General features: G+C 35.6%; 1 protein-coding gene across 1 annotated transcript in view; it reads left to right on the top strand.

Annotated features, from left to right (window-relative positions):
* Positions 1-18,994, top strand: part of LRP1B (LDL receptor related protein 1B) — a 1,943,477-nt gene that overhangs the window by 1,856,968 nt on the left and 67,515 nt on the right. The window contains exon 84 of the mRNA XM_055261032.2: positions 13,231-13,392. Coding sequence (XP_055117007.1) covers positions 13,231-13,392 — 162 coding nt within the window. The remainder of the gene's footprint in view (positions 1-13,230; positions 13,393-18,994) is intronic.

Raw genomic sequence — 18,994 nt, 5'->3', positions numbered from 1 at the left:
ACTTTTGTTTATGATGCATTTGAAGTTTTAGTTATAAATGTTTTGCCTAGGCCAGTGCCCAGGAAAGTTTTTCCTAGGTTTTCTTCTAGCATTTTTTATAGTTTCAGTTCTTACATTTAAATTTTAAATTCATCTCGAGTTTGTTTTTGTATATAGTGAGAGTTAGGGCTGCAGTTTCATTCTTCTGCATGTGGCAATCCAATTTTCCCAGGACCATTTATTGAATAGGGTGTCCTTTCCACATTGTATATCTCTGTTAATTAATTTAATCAAAGATCAGTTGGCCATAAGCATGTAGCTTTATTCCTGGGTTCTCTATTCTGTTCCATTGATCCATGTATCTATTTTTATACCAGAACCATGCTAGTTTGGTTACTATAGCCTTGTGGTATAATTTGAAGTCAGGTAATGTAATGCCTCCAGTTTCTTTTTGCTTATAATTACTTTGGCTATTCAGGCCTTTTTTTGGGGTTCCGTATGATTTCAGGATTGTTTTTCCTAATTCTGGGAAGAATGATGTTGGTATTTTGATAGAAATTGCATTGAATCTGTAGATTGTGTTAGTATGATCATTTTCAGGTAAATAATTAATGATGTTAAAATTGAAAACACAAAATAGAGAATATAATTTAACAAGTATGTGAGATAGGAAATTATAACTCTAACAAAGCAAGTAGAAAAAACACAGAAAGCACAATAAGAAAGTGGCAAAAGATAAGTCTCATACATATATGCAGGAGTTTGGGGAGCAGAAAGCAGAGGAGGAACCCAGTCAGACGTGGATGAAACCAGCATTTACAAATCACTACCAGAAGAAAACACTCATGATGCGAACTTTGCAGCAAGCAATTTTGAAATACTCAGCAAGGGTTTAAAAAGTTGTCAATGCCCTTTGACTAAATATTAACACTTTTTGAAATATGTCCCAAGGATTATGTAGTAACAAAAAAGAACAAAATTTAGAAGTGAGAACATTTGATTGTGTTATTTGTAGTATTACAAAATTGGAGATAAAAACTTAAATTCAAAAAGAACAGAATATACAACTGCTGTATAATATGAGCCTAGGAGGCAAATTATGTCTACATAAAATATCTGTATAAAGAAATAGATCCTTCTTTATACTTCTGTATTTTCCAGATACCTCACACTTAACATGTATTGTTGTTATTATTGAAAATTAAAATAGCAACAATAATTATTAGAAACTACTATTATTAGAAATTAAAATATTGTCAGGATCATGATAATTATTTTTACTGGTTGCTTACTAAGTGCCAGACACTATTCTCTCCCTTTGAATCTTCATAACATACCTGTGAGAGAATAAAAGTAAGAGTCTGTCGAATTTTGCTGCTGGCTTCATGAGTCACAGTTAGTGATTCGTTTGGACCATATGGTGAGAGCAATACTAAACTATTCAATCTTACAGCTCTCTGGGCTAATGTTAGAAGGCTTAAGTTAGCTTACTTATATTCACAGAAAAGACAAAAATGCTTCAATCTTATTTCCACAATGCTGGCTGAAAATAAACTTTCTAGAAGTATAAATAAATTGTGACCCATAATTTGAAGCATATCAGAATATATTAAGAAGTACCTGGGAGGGAGCTAGATAAAGCCCACAATTCTTCTTTTTCTTTGTCAGGCTTTGCTGAATAGTTCTGTGTAATCTTTTTTATACTTAAGAAAACCCGACAGCTACAGTTAACTTGCTAGATTTATAAATGGACACTCATTTTAAATCCAGGAAAACATTACATTAAGTAGAATGTCAAATCTCCTTATTGAAAAGACTAGCATTTTTTTTAAAAGCATTCAGAACTTTTATTACTTGAATCAAAGTCCGAAGTCAAGACAAATTCACAAAAGAGTGTAGTCTTGGGGACAAGAGGTCAGGAGATAGGCTTTTCTATCGCAATCCTGTAACTAACTGGATGACACGGTGGTACTTTGTCTCAGTTTTTGATGTCTAGGCTATATAAAGGGACAGGAATGTGGCTACTGTCCAAATAGTAAAAATGTTTTAAGTATTATGTCATATTTTGATAGTATTTTCATAGAAGGGCATTAAATGTAAACATTTATAAGTATGCTCTGCTGTTCAAGTGTCACTTAAATACTGCTATTCCTTACACTCAATGTTTTTATCAGACCAACTGAACTAAAAAATCATGTATATACATAAAACTAGTTAGGTATAAAACATCATACTCAAAGACAAAAATTTGAAAGCCTCAGACTGACTCAACCAGAACCAAGCTAAATGGGAATAAGTGTCATGGTTCACAGAGAAAAATGAGTATGAATTAAAAACTGGCTTAAAAAGAGAGCAGACTAATAATGCTCAGTAGCATGTATCTACTGCACAGAAATAATAATCGGTTACTATGTCACAGAAAGCTCAGAAGGAAGTACTTTTGCTAGCATTCCTTTGTGGCAATCAGCCATACTTGTTCAAGCGTTGTGTAGATAGAGGAAAACAAATCATAACATATCTGTCCAATATTAAACAGAGAGAGTTTTTTGCATACTTTGACATTATTCATTAAATTATATCAATAGTGTTTTTATAATCAGCTTAATAACTGTGTATCAAATAAATCTAGCTTTTAAAGACAGACACTCACCAGGATTGCAGCAAGTTATTGAAAAAGATCAACATCATATACCTCTACAATATTCAAATGAAAGAATATTGCTTTTGAGAAAATGGGTGTCAATAGTGATTGATATATTACTTGACAAAAAGTATCCCAACAAATTTTACTCTAAAATTATTAGCAAATAGGTAGTAATTTCTATATTGAGCAAAGTGTACTATTTTGGAAATTATTATCTTTAATATAGCAATTGCTATATTGCGAATGCTCAATAAATAAGAATTCTGCTATAGTCTTTAGATATGTTACTTAATTTTTACTACTTTATTATGTTTACATTGTGACATTTTTCAGATGTGATCTAGAGTGGTTAAGACCAGAATCTGAGAACCTTGATTATTACAAATTAAGTGCTCTAATACATTACTTATTATCACTGAAAATCAGCACTATCTGCCCATATCAGACAAATAGCTGACTATAAGTATATTACTAAAGGTGACATATAAATAGGTCCATTTATCAAAGAAATAGCTGACTATAAGTATATTACTAAAGGTGACATATAAATAGGTCCATTTACTAGAGGTACAATGTAACCAAATCATATAAATTTAATGTTTCTTTAATGGGAACTAATGATAAATCTTTACAATATCCATGCAGTTATTTATCCATATAATAGAAAATATCCTGTTGTTATATACTTAAAAATATATTATTTCAACTGATATATATGAATTGACTTATGGGCATCTTATGTTCAAAAGTATAAAATCAAGAAAAAAATTAGCAATAGGATTTAATATGAAGCTTCTTAGCAAGGGCATATACTCAGTCAAGTTTAAATAATAGCCTAAGCATAGATAATTTGTTTAATAATAATATTAATATAATATTAATAGTAGTAATAATGCCAATACTACTAATAGTAAAACTTCCAGTTACTGTGGACTGGCTATGTGGCAGGCATTGTGCCATGTGTTTTACCTGTACACAATAGGTTTTGCTATTGTTGTTTACAGAATGTGATGTAGAGAGGAAATCTATGTTCTCTAAAGTTACACAATTTAAATATCAAACGTGACTTTATTCCCAGGTCTCCCTAATACCAAAACCAAATTATTTAACACTGCACCAAATTGATATTGTTCCTTTAAATATTAGTGATGAAATATTTTATATTCAGCCATTTTTACTGAGACAGATTTTGCTATGTAAGGGACATATTATATAAGTGAAATTTAAAGAATTCTATGAGATTCCAAGGCATTTCCATTTTTCTTATGAGCAATACAATGTTTAAATAAAATATAGACCTTAATAATATTTATTATTGCTCCTGAATGACTACTGGGTACATAACAAAATGAAGGCAGAAATGAAGATGTTCTTTGAAACCAATGAGAACAAAGACACAACATACCAGAATACCTGTGATGCATTTAAAGCAGTGTGTAGAGGAAAATTTATAGCACTAAATGCCCACAAGAGAAAGCAGGAAAGGTCTCAAATTGACACCCTAACATCACAATTAAAAGAAAGAACTAGAGAAGCAAGAGCAAACACACTCAAAAGCTAGCAGAAGGCAAGAAATAACTAAGATCAGAGCAGAACTGAAGGAAATAGAGACACAAAAAACCCTTCAAAAAAATCAATGAGCCCAGGAGCTGGTTTTTTGAAAAGATCAACAAAATTGATTGATAGACTGCTAGCAAGACTAATAAAGAAAAAAAGAGAGAAGAATCAAATAGATGCAATAAAAAATGATAAAGGGGATATCACCACCGATCCCACAGAAATACAAACTACCATCATAGAATACCATGAACACCTCTATGCAAATAAATAAAGTAGAAAATCTAGAAGAAATGGATAAATTCCTGGACACATACACCCTCCCAAGACTAAACCAGGAAGAAGTTGAATCCCTGAATAGACCAATAACAGGCTCTGAAATAGAGGCAATAATTAATAGCCTACCAACCAAAAAAAGTCCAGGACCAGATGGATTCACAGCCGAATTCTACCAGAAGTACAAGGAGGAGCTGGTACCATTCCTTCTGAAACTATTCCAATCAATAGAAAATGAGGGAATCCTCCCTAGCTGATTTTATGAGGCCAGCATCATCCTGATACCAAAGCTGGGCAGAGACATAACAAAAAAAGAGAATTTTAGACCAATATCCCTGATAAATATCGATGCAAAAATCCTGAATAAAATACTGGCAAACCGAATCCAGCAGCACATCAAAACGTTTATCCACCATGATCAAGTGGGCTTCATCCCTGGGATGCAAGGCTGGTTCAAAATAAATCATTAAACGTAATCCAGCATATAAACAGAACCAACGACAAAAACCACAGGATTATCTCAATAGATGCAGAAAAGGCCTTTGACAAAATTCAACAACGCTTCATGCTAAAAACTCAATAAATTAGGTATTGATGGGACGTATCTCAAAATAATAAGAGCTACTTATGACAAACCCACAGCCAATATCATACTGAATGGGCAAAAACTAGAAGCATTCACTTTGAAAACTGGCACAAGACAGGGATGCCATCTCTCACCACTCCTGCTCAACATAGTGTTGGAAGTTCTGGCCAGGGAAATCAGGCAGGAGAAAGAAATAAAGGGTACTCAATTAGGAAAAGAGGAAGTCAAATTGTCCCTGTTTGCAGATGACATGATTGTATATCTAGAAGACCCCATTGTCTCAGCCCAAAATCTCCTTAAGCTGATAGGCAACTTCAGCAAAGTCTCAGGATACAAAATCAATGTGCAAAAATCACAAGCATTCTTATACACCAATAACAGACAGAGAGCCAAATCATGAGTGAACTCCCATTCACAATTGCTTCAAAGAGAATAAAATACCTAGGAATCCAACTTACAAGGGATGTGAAGGACCTCTTCAAGGAGAACTATACACCACTGCTCAACAAAATAAAAGAGGACACAAACAAATGGAAGAAATTTCCATGCTCACGGATAGGAAGAATCAATATCTTGAAAATGGCCATACTGCCCAAGGTAATTTATAGATTTAATGCCATCCCCATCAAGCTACTAATGACTTTCTTCACCGAATTGGAAAAAAACTACTTTAAAATTCATATGGAACCAAAAAAGAGCCCTCATTGCCAAGACAATCCTAAGCCAAAAGAACAAAGCTGGAGGCATCACGCTACCTGACTCTAAACTATACTACAAGGCTACAGTAACCAAAACAGCATGATACAGGTACCAAAACAGAGATATAGACCAATGGAACAGAACAGAGCCCTCAGAAATAATACTACACATATACAACCATCTGATCTTTGACAAATCTGACAAAAACAAGCAATGGGGAAAGGATTCCCTATTTAATAAATGGTCCTGGGAAAACTGGCTAGCCATATGTTGAAAGCTGAAACTGGATCCCTTCTTTACACCTTATACATAAATTAATTCAAGGCAGGTTCAAGACTTAAATGTTAGACCTAAAACCATAAAAACCCTAGAAGGAAACCTAGGCTATAATACCATTCAGGACATAGGCATGGGCAAGGACTTCATGTCTAAAACACCAACAGCAATGGCAACAAAAGCCAAATTAGACAAGTGGGATCTAATTAAACTAAAGAGCTTCTGCACAGCAAAAGAAACTACCATCACAGTGAACAGGCAACCTACAGAATGGGAGAAAATTTTTGCAGTCTACTCATCTGACAAAGGGCTAATATCCAGAATCTACAAAGAACTAAAATGAATTTACAAGAAAAAAACAACCCCACCACAAAGTGGGCGAAGGATATGAACAGACACTTCTCAAAAGAAGATATTTATGCAGCCAACAGACACATGAAAAAATGCTCATCATCACTGGCCATCAGAGAAATGCAAATCAAAACCACAATGAGATACCATCTCACACCAGTTAGAATGGCCATCATTAAAATGTCAGGAAACAACAGGTGCTGGAGAGGATGTGGAGAAATAGGAACATTTTTACACTGAACCAGTTTACATTCCCACTGACAACCACTGTGGAAGTCAGTGTGTCGATTCCTCAAGGATCTAGAACTAGAAATACCATTTGACCCAGCCATCCCATTACTGGGTATACACCCAAAGGATTATAAATCATGATGCTATAAAAACACATGCACACGTATGTTTATTGCGGCACTATTCACAATAGCAAAGACTTGGAACCAACTCAAATGTCCATCAATGATAGACTGGATTAAGAAAATGTGGCACATATACACCATGGAATACTATGCAGCCATAGAAAAGGATGAGTTCATGTCCTTTGTAGGGACATGGATGAAGCTGGAAACCATCATTCTCAGCAACCTATTGCAAGGACGAAAAACCAAACACCATATGTTGTCACTCACAGGTGGCAATTGAACAATGAGAACACTTGGACACAGGAAGGGGAGCATCACACACTGGGGCCTGTTGTGGGGTGGGGGTAGGGGGGAGGGATAGCATTAGGAGATATACCTAATGTAAATGATGTGTTAATGAGTGCAGCACATCAACATGGCACATGTATACATATGTAACAAACCTGCATGTTGTGCACATGTACCCTAGAACTTAAAGTATAATAATAGAATATTTTTTATTAAAAATATTTATTGTTTATAGATGATTAGTGATTTTAATTACATCTTCAGCATATTTGACATTAGCTATTATTTGTTATCAAGTTAAATTGTAAGAGTTTATTATTATGGGCTAGGTGCAGTGGCTCATGCCTGTAATCCCAGCACTTTGGGAGGCTGAGGTAGGAGGATCATGATGTCAGGAATTTGAGACCAGCCTGGCCAACATAATGAAACCCTATCTCTAGTAAAAATACAAAAAATAGCTGGGCATGGTGGCAGGTGCCTGTAGTTCCAGCTACTAGGGGGGCTGAGGCAGAAGAATTGCTTGAACCCGGGAGGCGGAGGTTGCAGTGAGCCAAGACTTTGCCACTGCACTCCAGCCTGGGCAACAGAGCAAGACCCCATCTCAAATAAATAAGTAAGAAATAAAGAGTTTATTTTTATGACTTTGTGGTATGACCAATTGCTGGAACATTTTAGAAGATATATGTAAAGAATTTCTATCTATGAAGAAAAATAGTATAAATAAACAGAACTAATCTCCATTTATTTTATGCATATATATTTGTATCATCTAAAGAAAAAGAACCAATAAGGTATATACGTGTGTGTGTGTGTATGTCCATATATACATGAAGGAGATTTATAATGGGAATTGGTACATGTGCTTATGGAGCCTGAGGAGTTCAATGGTATACTGTCTGCACACTCGGACCGGCAAAGGCAGTCCTGTGATTCAGTTTAAGTCTAAAAATCTGAGAACTAAGGGAGCCAATTGTGTAACTCTCAGTCTAAGGCCAATGACCTGAGCAACTGGGTGGGAGGAGGAAGCAATTCTGGTGTAAGTCTTTGAGTCTGAATGCTCAAGAACCAGGAGCTTTGATGTCCTCAGCCAGGAGAAGATGGATGTCCCAGATCAAGAAAGAGAATTCACCTTTCCTCCACCTTTATTCTAACTGGGCCTTCAATGAATTGGATGATGCCCACCCACACTGGTGAGGAAATATCTTTCTTACTTGGTCTACTTATTCCAATGCCAATCTCCTCCACAACCACCTCTACAGACACACTCAGAAGTAATATTTTACCAGTTACTTTGGCATCCCTTTGCCCAGGCTAGTTGACACATAAAATAAACCATCATAGTAATTATCTAGCAAAGCACTTTGCTAACTAATTCAAGAGTGCAACTTGTATATGAAGTAGACCTAACACTAAAAGCAGCTATAGTCTAGTGAAAGTATGTATGCCATGGAGGACAAAGTTTACTCTTTTAGAGAGTGGGAGGAGTCGATGAACTTACCAACTGTCCAGAGACATCAACATGGAAACATACAAGGAGTAAAATTGAAGGTCTGAAGTTTAGGAAGAAGAATGAGCCCAGAATCAGAAAATTGGGACAGAGGCATTTAGACAGAAAGATAAATATTTAAGCCATAAAATTGGGTAATATCACCAGAAAGAAGTTTAGAAGAACACTTTTTGAGAGACAGAAAGAGAAAACATGAAGACAATTGTACAAAAAGGCAGTCAGAAAAAAAAAAAAGAGAAATCAATAGAGAAATCAATAAAGCTAGTGTTTCAGAAGCCACTGGAGAAATATCTGCCAGGTAGAGATATTAGTCAACATTGTGTAATTAAAGAGAAAATTTGAAGAAGATAATGGTTGAGAAGTAATTAATGGATTCAGTGAGGAAGTGATTAGAGGTGAGTTTTGAAATAGTGTGTGTGTATATATATGTATATATGTATATATATGTATATGTGTATATATACACACATACACATACATGCACACTATTGCATATATATTCATATATTAGTATACATATTCTAATGCACTTTGATTTTTTCTGTACTTTATGTATATAAAGTACAGAATATTTATAAACTACAGAAAATACATATACATATATGTATATATATACATAGATAAGCAACACTACACATTATTCTTAAACCTTTCTTACCACCAAAGAATTAAAATCAGTTTATATGAGGAATACATTCATATTGAGGGTTCTGGCCTCTTTTTTTTTTTTTTTTTTTTTTTTTTTGAGACAGAGTCTCGCTCTGTCGCCCAGGCTGGAGTGCAGTGGTGCAATCTCGGCTCACTGCAAGCTCCGCCTCCCGGGTTCACGCCATTCTCCTGCCTCAGCCTCTCCGAGTAGCTGGGACTACAGGCACCCGCCACCACGCCCGGCTAATTTTTTTGTATTTTTAGTAGAGACAGGGTTTCACCGTGGTCTCGATCTCCTGACCTCGTGATCCGCCCGCCTCGGCCTCCCAAAGTGCTGGGATTACAAGCGTGAGCCACCGCGCCCGGCCTCTGGCCTGTTTTCTGAGAGCACAGAGTAATATATTAAGATACATTATTTTTTATGTTAAAAAAATCTGTACCTTCAGTGAAGGATTGGAATGTGATTTTTATGATTGAATATTTTACTCTGTCACATATTCATCAAATTGGGAGCAGAGAGTATAATTGTCTTTTGAAGAAGCTCAAGGATGTACCAAAATTAAAATTTGTACAAATAGACTTGGAAGATATTAGATTTTCTTTTTGATTTATTTGCTGTTGTAGTATGTTTGTTCTTTGCTTCGGAAAGATAGAATTGAGCATGTTTAGAAGCTAAAGGGGGAAGAAAGAGAGTATAATTGTCTTTTGAAGAAGCTCAAGGATGTACCAAAATTAAAATTTGTACAAATAGATGGACTTGGCAGATATTAGATTTGCTTTTTGGTTTGTTTGCTCTTGTAGTATGTGTGTGCTTTCCTCTGGAAAGATAGAATTGAGCATATTTAGAAGCTCAAGGGGGAAGAAAGACTCATTCTTCAAAGTCTAAAAATGTTAGACCCTGAGAGTAAAGTTGATAGAGAATTTCAGCTCTAGCCCATCACTAACCATAAAAGGAAATTCAAATTTAATTTTATCTTAAATAAATAATGGAGATAAAACATAAACTTTAATAAAAGTTTCAGAATGATTTGCTTAAACTGTTAAGTACCTTGGTAGACATAACCACAGAATAAGTCCTGCCTAAAAAAGGTGAATCTCACTCAATAGAAATAATAATAACAATAAAAATAATAATAATCAGAGCTAAAATATAACTCTGTGCTTTCTATGTGGCTGGTACAGTTAGAAATGCTTCGCATGTGTTATCTAATTTATTCTACGTGATTCTCCCGAACAGCTCCATGAGGTAGGTAGTATTATTATGTTGATTTTACAGACAGGGATACAAACACATATTTCCCCATGGTCCCACAACCAATACTTGACACACATAGGCTATGAATCTAGGCAGTGTGAAAACCTTATTCTTAGTGTCTGAGCTAAGGCAACTGTCAAAACTAGACTGATTTAGAGCCTGGAAACATAAGGTATGGAGCCTCCCCTTCTTTCCTAAGGTCAACTGATGCTCTTTCAGATTGTGCTACCCTTGTAGGCTGTCAACTCCCCAGCTCCCTGGATGCATCTCTGCTATAAATCTATACCTTAATCACTATAACAGGACTGTTTCTTTTTCAAGTATCAAAATCAAATTCTGCTACCTAAAAATCTCTGTAAATGAATCCAATCCAACGTCTTAGGGTGCACCTAGAGAGATTCTTGAAAACAGCAAATAGGGCCCATTATACAATTCTGCAACACAAGGTTCACTTCCCATCAGCAAACAAAAGATCAGGTGTATCAAATAATTTCTGGTAGATAATATTCCCCTGAATATGAAGATTTCTACTTGTCAAAAAGAAATCTGCTCTTCAAAGGAAGAGAAATAAGAACTTTTAAAAATAATTCAGCTGCACTCTGAATGATCTAAGACATATGCTAGCTGTGGACAACCTGGTCACTCTGCTGTAGTTTCAAAACAGCTGTAAATGAGACAAAACCATGAAAGCTCAGTGTCATTTCTCTGAGTGACGGGGATAGAAGAATTTTCAAGTACCTCAGGAGGTACCGTTTGTTTCTTTCACACTTGTATCATTTTACTTCTTTTTCTAATCCTAAAGAAAAACACATATAAAAAAACACAATGAATCCACAGTGATCACATCATATGTCTGTGTGGCACCTTTTTGGATTGTTCTAATGTACTTTAATTGTTTTTGTACTTTATGCGCTGTTTATTTCATTGTTTTGCTCATGGTAATTTTTATTGCTATTGTTCTATATCTCTGTAAGGCATCCATGGACTGTAATTGAAGAATTACTTCTGTTGTTTCGGGCTCTTTTTTTTCATTAATCACGTTCCAACAGTTATTAACCTCTTCATTTACTATCATTATTTGTTTTGTTGTCGTGTAGCTTTGTTTTTCACCTACTAATGTGCCAGTGAAGATATTTTGTTTCTGTATCAACAACAACTTATTTTGTTTCTGTATCAACAACAACTAGAAAAATGCATTGCCATTTTAAGGAAAATATCTACTAAAAGTTAGTGAACATTTTCTGGCAACAACAAAATATGAGATTACTCAGCGTTTAACGTATATAAAATTTACCTTCTCAGGCCATTAATAGGCATTTATCTGCCACCAAAGTAATAACATTCATAAATGCTAAGTTTTAAAGAAATATTACTCACCATAAAAATGTATATTACTTTGTTCATTTAGAGCATCAGTCTCCAGCATTTTTGAGCATGTAGAGCCCTTTCAAAGTTAATAAGTTATAGAGCCTCAATTCACTCATTTTCTTAAAAATGTGTATGAATTTTATTTGTAAGCATTGTACTCGCTGGGGAATGTTTCTCAAAAGATTTAGACTTCTTCAATATAGAATCTATAGCAATAGAGAATTATATCATTTTCACACTTCAAGTCTTAGTAAGATTTACACTCATGCGTTTCTCTAATCAGTTTAATTACACTTCTGTGTCTACAAAGATGACAGAGAAATGGCATGAATATTCTCTAGGTCTACAAAGATAAGAGAGAGATGGCTTGAATATTCTCTAATGCTAGTCAACTGAGTGATATTGTCTGCCTCTTAGTTAACTGAAATCTATAACTAAGTCTCTCTCATACTCTTTCCTGTTGTTTCTTTACATATTTGCAAACTTTGAAACTTACCATTTTACCATTTAAATGACATCCGTTCATTTTGTTTTCTTTTTCCTTCTCCTCTCCTACAGAGCTAGTTCCATATTTCATTTTCTCCTCAGTCCTTGACAGCCTGAGCAGTTAGAGAAACTTATTCCTAATATACAAGAGTTAACTGTGTTATGTTCAAAACACCATACAGGACCGTTCACCTTTCATCCTGATGTTAGTCCCCACAGAGTAAATAAAGAAAAATAGTCAAAGGTGATCTGTCATATTTGATCTTACGTGTTGTTCACGTTAAACTTCTAAGTCATCCTATTATTTACTAGACTACAAGTACAGTCCGTTCTCATGAATAACAATATCGCAATTAGACAAAATAAGATTTAGCACTTATGTACTAACCACAGTATATGTATTTAAGTCAACTAGAGTAGTTAATGTTACTAAATCTAATTATCATAAATTACATGTCTACTTTAAACTTATTACAAGATTTATTTATAACATGTGTAATCTAATGTTTTATGTAGATTCAGCGGTGGTTGGTAGATGATGTTTGAACAATGTGAAATTGTATTTTAGGTTCTAATGAAAATATAATCTGTATTATCACATATGAGTAGAATAAAAATAATTGGAAGGGCCAAATGGATATGAGAACAGAAGTCAAAATAAGAAGTACTTTAAGCAAACAATACATGCATGCAAGTATAATTAATTATTCATAAAATGATCTTTGATTATTTTACTGAATTGAAACTTGGTTAGCTTCTAACCTAGATTTCCTTGAACATATGAAAAACTGAGACCCAAAGAAGTACTGTAACTGCCTAATGTCACAGAGTGAATCATGGACAGACCTTGACCAGAAACCTGGCTTCTCAACTTTTATCCCATGAAAATTCCTTGAAAATAAACTATTTTGGTCAAATAATTTGCTTTTTATTACTTATTGTTTCCAATAGGGAGACCCACCTGCAGCTGTGCACTGGGTTTCACTGGGCCAAACTGTGGTAAGACAGTCTGTGAGGATTTTTGTCAAAATGGAGGAACCTGCATTGTGACTGCTGGAAACCAGCCTTACTGCCACTGCCAGCTGGAATACACCGGAGACAGATGTCAGTACTGTAAGTGAAAGCAGCACCCAGAAGCCAGCTTTGATGTTTATGTTAATCTTCTGATTTCCTGTATCCACTCTTTCCATTATTTTAATTTTAACTTTCCCCTGTTTTTCAGGTTCAGTCTCTGTCACTCCAACAATTATTTACCCATTCTTCACCTTTCTCTTATTGTAAAGATTTTATCTTTCTTCCTCCCTCAGCTTTGATTCCATGGTCCATTATTATAACAATTCCCTGTGTACACCCTCAGCTGCCTTCCTCTCTCTTCCCCTTTTGCACTTCTTAGCAAACCATAACCACAGTTAAATCCAATTCTCCATCTCTCCTGAACTGACATCCCATAGATGAATGCAACTGAAAAAAACATCTAATCATATTGGTTGGTCTCATTTCAATTCTATCACTAATTTCAAATAGGCACTTACTAAGGCTTTCTATGTAGTTCCCTAATCCATTGACTCTCCCACTCCCCTAGATGTCTATGTCACACCTTCTCCTTCTCATGAAACCTCCAATGCTTTCTCCCTAACTTTACCCTCAGCTGAGAAACTTGCTTTATATTTTATTGATATGAATAGAAACCATCTAAAGAGAGCTGCCGCAAACTCACACTAGCACATCCCCCCAGCTTCTTTCTCCTATGCCCATGTACTTCTCTTTCTTCTTGTTACTAGGACCCCCAGGCTACATCTAACCCTATGCTCTCCATCTCAAGTCCCGACCCCTCTTGGCTACTCATGAACACATCTCCCACAATTGTCCCCTCTTTCTCCTGCTTTATGACGATTTTCCTGTCTGCCAAGTTCTTTCTGGAAAAAACCTTCACATGTGCCCACATCTCTTTTTTGTAATAACCTTATTTTTCTACTCTCTCCTTCTCTTTTTTAACAGAAGCATTACTTGAAAATATAGTTGTTCTCCACAATTCTTCTATTTATATTTTTTCTTTGATCCCACCTCTGTCAGGTTTTTATCTTTGCTGTTCTGCTGAAATATCTTTTATGAAAGTCAAGTTAATTGATTTTATTTAATGTCCACCATGTTGCCATATGTAATGATCAAATCTCAATTCTTATTTTACATCTACTTTCAGCAGTTAATCATTTCATCCTTCTTAAAACATAGTCTACAAAGATTTTCATTCCTCTAGCCTTTGTTGGGGGATCTATATTATTGAAATCTTTCAGATGTTTCACACACGCAACCAAAATTGAGACCTACTGCCTCGGCAATTTCACCCAATTGTATGTTTTTTTTAAACATCATCCAAATACTAGTGACTGTAAATTTACATATCCTGCTTAACCTATTTCCTGAATTCCAGGTTTTTATACCTGTTTGACAGCTTGTTATCACTCTAATTTAAACTGATTTGTTTTTACCCCAAGATTTTTCAACAAGTACTTGAGACCAGAAGTATTTTGGATTTCAGATTTTTTTCGAATTTTAGAATATGTCCATCTGTATAATGAGGTATCTTGGGGATGGAACAAAAGTCTAAATACAAAATTCCTGTTTCATATACACTTTATATATACCTTTATAGCCTGAAGGTAATTTTATATGTATTTTTTATAATCTTCTGCCCTCATTACGGGAGGTCAGCTGTGAAATTTCCCACTTGTGGCATCATGTTGGCAATCGAAACTGTTGGATATTAGAATATTTTACATTTCAGACTTTCCAATTAGAGATGCTCAATCTGTACCATAGTCTTTTCTATCTCTTTAAAAGAAAATATACTCACTGTCCAGACCAAAATAATTGAATTTTTTTGACCTCCCCCCCTCTTTTTTTTACCTCCTGTTTTCACTCTGAGTTTTACCTTTAAATATACTCAGCATCTGAATACTTCTCACCACTCCATTCTACCAGCATCTCTTGCCTGGATTATTACTAATGGATCTCCATGCTCCCTTTCTTTGCCCCATAGTATCTATTCTCAAAAGTCAGTCATAGTTCATTTTATTCACAATAAAATTGCTTTCTATCACAGTCACATTTATTGAGATTTTTCTACACCCAAGGACACTTGTAATTAATTACTTTTTTGCATTAGTTTTATTAATTCATTTAATCCTATCAATAAACTAGATATTGTTTTTACTCTCATTACAGAAGAGAACACCAGGAAAAAATAAATAAGCTTCTGAATATTACCTATTTAGCATTTGCGAGAGCCAAGATTCAAACCAGGCAATTTAGCTTCAGGGCTCAGGTCACATCCCCAAAAGTTACATTAAATATCATTGAATTTTCACACAGAGTGGCCTAGGTCTTCCGTCATTTTAGGAACTACATGAAACAGCACAGAGTCAAGCTATAATCATCGGCTTATTTGAGAATCAAGCGTAACACTTAGTATCTTGCCTCCGATGGTACAGAGGGGCCTCTTCTGCAGAAGCAAGAAAACATTTACTTTTAAGTAGTTTATTTTCCAAATGTTTATACTTATCATATCAAGCTAGCCTTTTCTTGACATATGTAGATGCCCCTACCCTAGGCCAATGTTCCTTTTCACATTGCCTAACTTATTTCTTAAATGATGTGCATCACAGGCCAGAAGTTTATATGAAAATACAATCTGGTTACATCCATACATCCCTATTTTTTTTATAACACTAATTAGCCGGGCACGGTGGCTCACGCCTGTAATCCCAGCACTTTGAGAGGCTGAGGCGGGCAGACCACGAGGTCAGGAGATCGAGACCATCCTGGCTAACACGGTGAAACCCCGTCTCTACTAAAAATACAAAAAACTAGTCTGGTGCAGTGGCGGGCACCTGTAGTCCCAGCTACTAGGCAGGCTGAGGCAGGATGATGGCGTGTACCCAGGAGGCAGAACTTGCAGTGAGCCGAGATCACGCCACTGCACTCCAGCCGGGGCGACAGAGCAAGACTCGTCTCAATAAATAAATGAATAAATAAATAAATAACACTAATTATCCTTTCTCATGTATTGCTCACATCTTCACCATTCTCATTCCCCTCCTCACAACACAGCAGACTATCTCAACACAACTTCCACCCACTAACTCATGTGTGTTTGTTTATTTTCTGTTCCACCATTGTCATGACCCCAAATGATTCCATGCAAATGAAGGACAACACAACTATCCCACTTAATGAAGACCCCTATTACTATCCATCCTAGGTCTGCAGCCTCTCCTTTATTCTAGTAAAACCACACCAATTGCCCTTCCCTATATAGAGCCAGCTTCCGACACTGTGACTCTGCTCAGCTTAAACACCATTTTCTTTTTGAAATTGCTCAAATTCTCAGTTTGAATCAAACTCTCCCTCCTCTTCTGACTCTGATCATTTTTACCTGTTGATTATGTACATTCCCCTTACTTGTCTGGGATCTTTTTGAGACTACAACCAACAATGGCACTTGCCAAATGAACAAAGGAACAAAGAATCACACAAATAAATACGTAAATAAAAATAAATGATTTGAATAAATGTTAACAAAAGAACAATCAATTTAAAATCAATTTACCTTAAATGTAAAATTACATTTAATCAGTGTTCAATGATCTTGTAACTGTATGTGGTTCAACTAGAGCTAGTATTTTCTCCTCTGTCTTTTGGTTCCCAATTGGTAGAGCAACATAGAACATGTCATTTTCAGGCCGGGCGCGGTGGCTCACGCTTGTAATCCCAGCACTTTGGGAGGCCGAGGCAGGCGGATCACGAGGTCAGGAGATCGAGACCACGGTGAAACCCCGTCTCTACTAAAAAATACAAAAAAAAATTAGCCAGGCGTGGTGGCGGGCGCCTGTAGTCCCAGCTACTCGGAGAGGCTGTGGCAGGAGAATGGCGTGAACCCGGGAGGCGGAGCTTGCAGTGAGCCGAGACTGCGCCACTGCACTCCAGCCTGGGCAACAAAGCGAGACTCTGTCTCAAAAAAAAAAAAAACAAAAAAAAGAACATGTCATTTTCACCTCTTGTTTTTATTTTTTCATTAGTTGAAACAATAGTATTCTTAATTTTTTTTAAACTAAGTTTAAAAATACTATATGGCCATAGTTTGTATAGCAGTTTGGATCCTTCCAAAGAATAAATTCAGTTAGCTTATGTTTTAATTGACAACTTAATAGAATCACAGTCTGAGGTAGCCTGATGCTTTATAAAGAGCTGCATTATAATTTTACTATCACTATTAGTAGAGCACTTCCCACCTTTTACTGCAAAGCACTTATTAAAATTTACCAATTAATCCTTAGACAGAGGTTAAATAACTTGCTCAAGGTCCCGAAGTAGTAATATTATAGTCAGAATTGGACCCCAGGAGTTGTTGATCAAGATGTCAACAAACATTCTTGCAGTATGGTGATGCTGTTTTTTTGGCAGCATAATAAGTCTGTGGACAGTGGCATTAAAATGACAAATTCAACAGCTGACAAAAGCGTAATAAATTTAGGATCTATTAGATGTAAGCCGACAAGGTTCAGTGGACCTGGTGTTCTGTCAAAATTGTATCTTGCATATACAAAATCTTCTCTCTATAAAAGAAGGAATGACAGAATGGTTCATTACAGTGCCTAATTAAAGGTCCATTAGTGGGAGGTAAAACATCAGTTCTTAGTTGTGCTGAGTAAAAACATTTCATAACTCTAATAGCAATATAAAGTCCTGAGGTCTGAAACGCAAATTAATTTTAACAGCAGCCCCGGGGAGGAGAGGCAAAGATAAATAATGGTAAAAGTAAAATCAACTACTCTTTAAGTAAGTTGTTAAAGAACAAATATAGCTGCACTTCTCGCTATTCTAGAACAAGGATTACTAGTATAAATAAAAATAAGTGAGCATGACATTTTGGATTTAAATCTAGGTGTTAAGTATGAGATTAACCAATATCTGAAGTTATTTGTGATTAAATGATAACATTAGGCCAACTGGGCCAATTAAGACCAATTGGATCTGTGTCTAAGAACTAGGTAGTCAAATTAAGTGAAAACCTGCTTGTTCTCTCATTAATACTTTCAAAGTCCTCTAGTAACCTGCTTGGGGAACCATTATAATTTCAATTAGAACTAGACTTATCAGAAGTATACCTGTATGGCTTAGTCTCCCTGGTTCCAGTAAGTACAGACATTAAGTAATGTCCCTACTTACAGAGTTAGAAGTACCCAACAGTAATCCAAAGATACCATGTTTTGTAATCGGTATTGGAACCACAGACTATCAAGTAACTTATAAAACAATTATGCACTATAGATATAAGCCTATCATATTTGATGACACGATGGGATTATTTTTATCATTTGTCTTCTAGGGTAGCCTTATCCCATGAGTCAGTTCATCAGCGAATATGTTTTGATGTTTACAATGAACCTGTCACTATGTTCGGCATTAAGAAAGGAAACAGTGAGGTCAGAAACATTTTCTATTCTCAGTAAACTCACAGTGTAATGTCTGAATCTAAAAAGGAAACAAGTTATTACAGGTCAATTTAATGAAACACAGAGGCTACTGGAACCCTCAGAAAGACCATAGAGTTTAGCCTTTAAGAAAATTTCTTGAAGGAAGTGGTGTCTAAGCTGAGATCACAAGAAATCAAGAAGCTAAGGAGATCAGAAAGGGAAGCAGCAAGGGGGAACAG

The sequence above is a fragment of the Symphalangus syndactylus genome, chromosome 22, assembly GCF_028878055.3.
Source record: "Symphalangus syndactylus isolate Jambi chromosome 22, NHGRI_mSymSyn1-v2.1_pri, whole genome shotgun sequence".
Classification (NCBI taxonomy): Eukaryota; Metazoa; Chordata; class Mammalia; order Primates; family Hylobatidae; genus Symphalangus; species Symphalangus syndactylus.
Note: the sequence above shows the minus strand (reverse complement) of the source record. Positions and strands in the feature narration are given on the sequence as shown.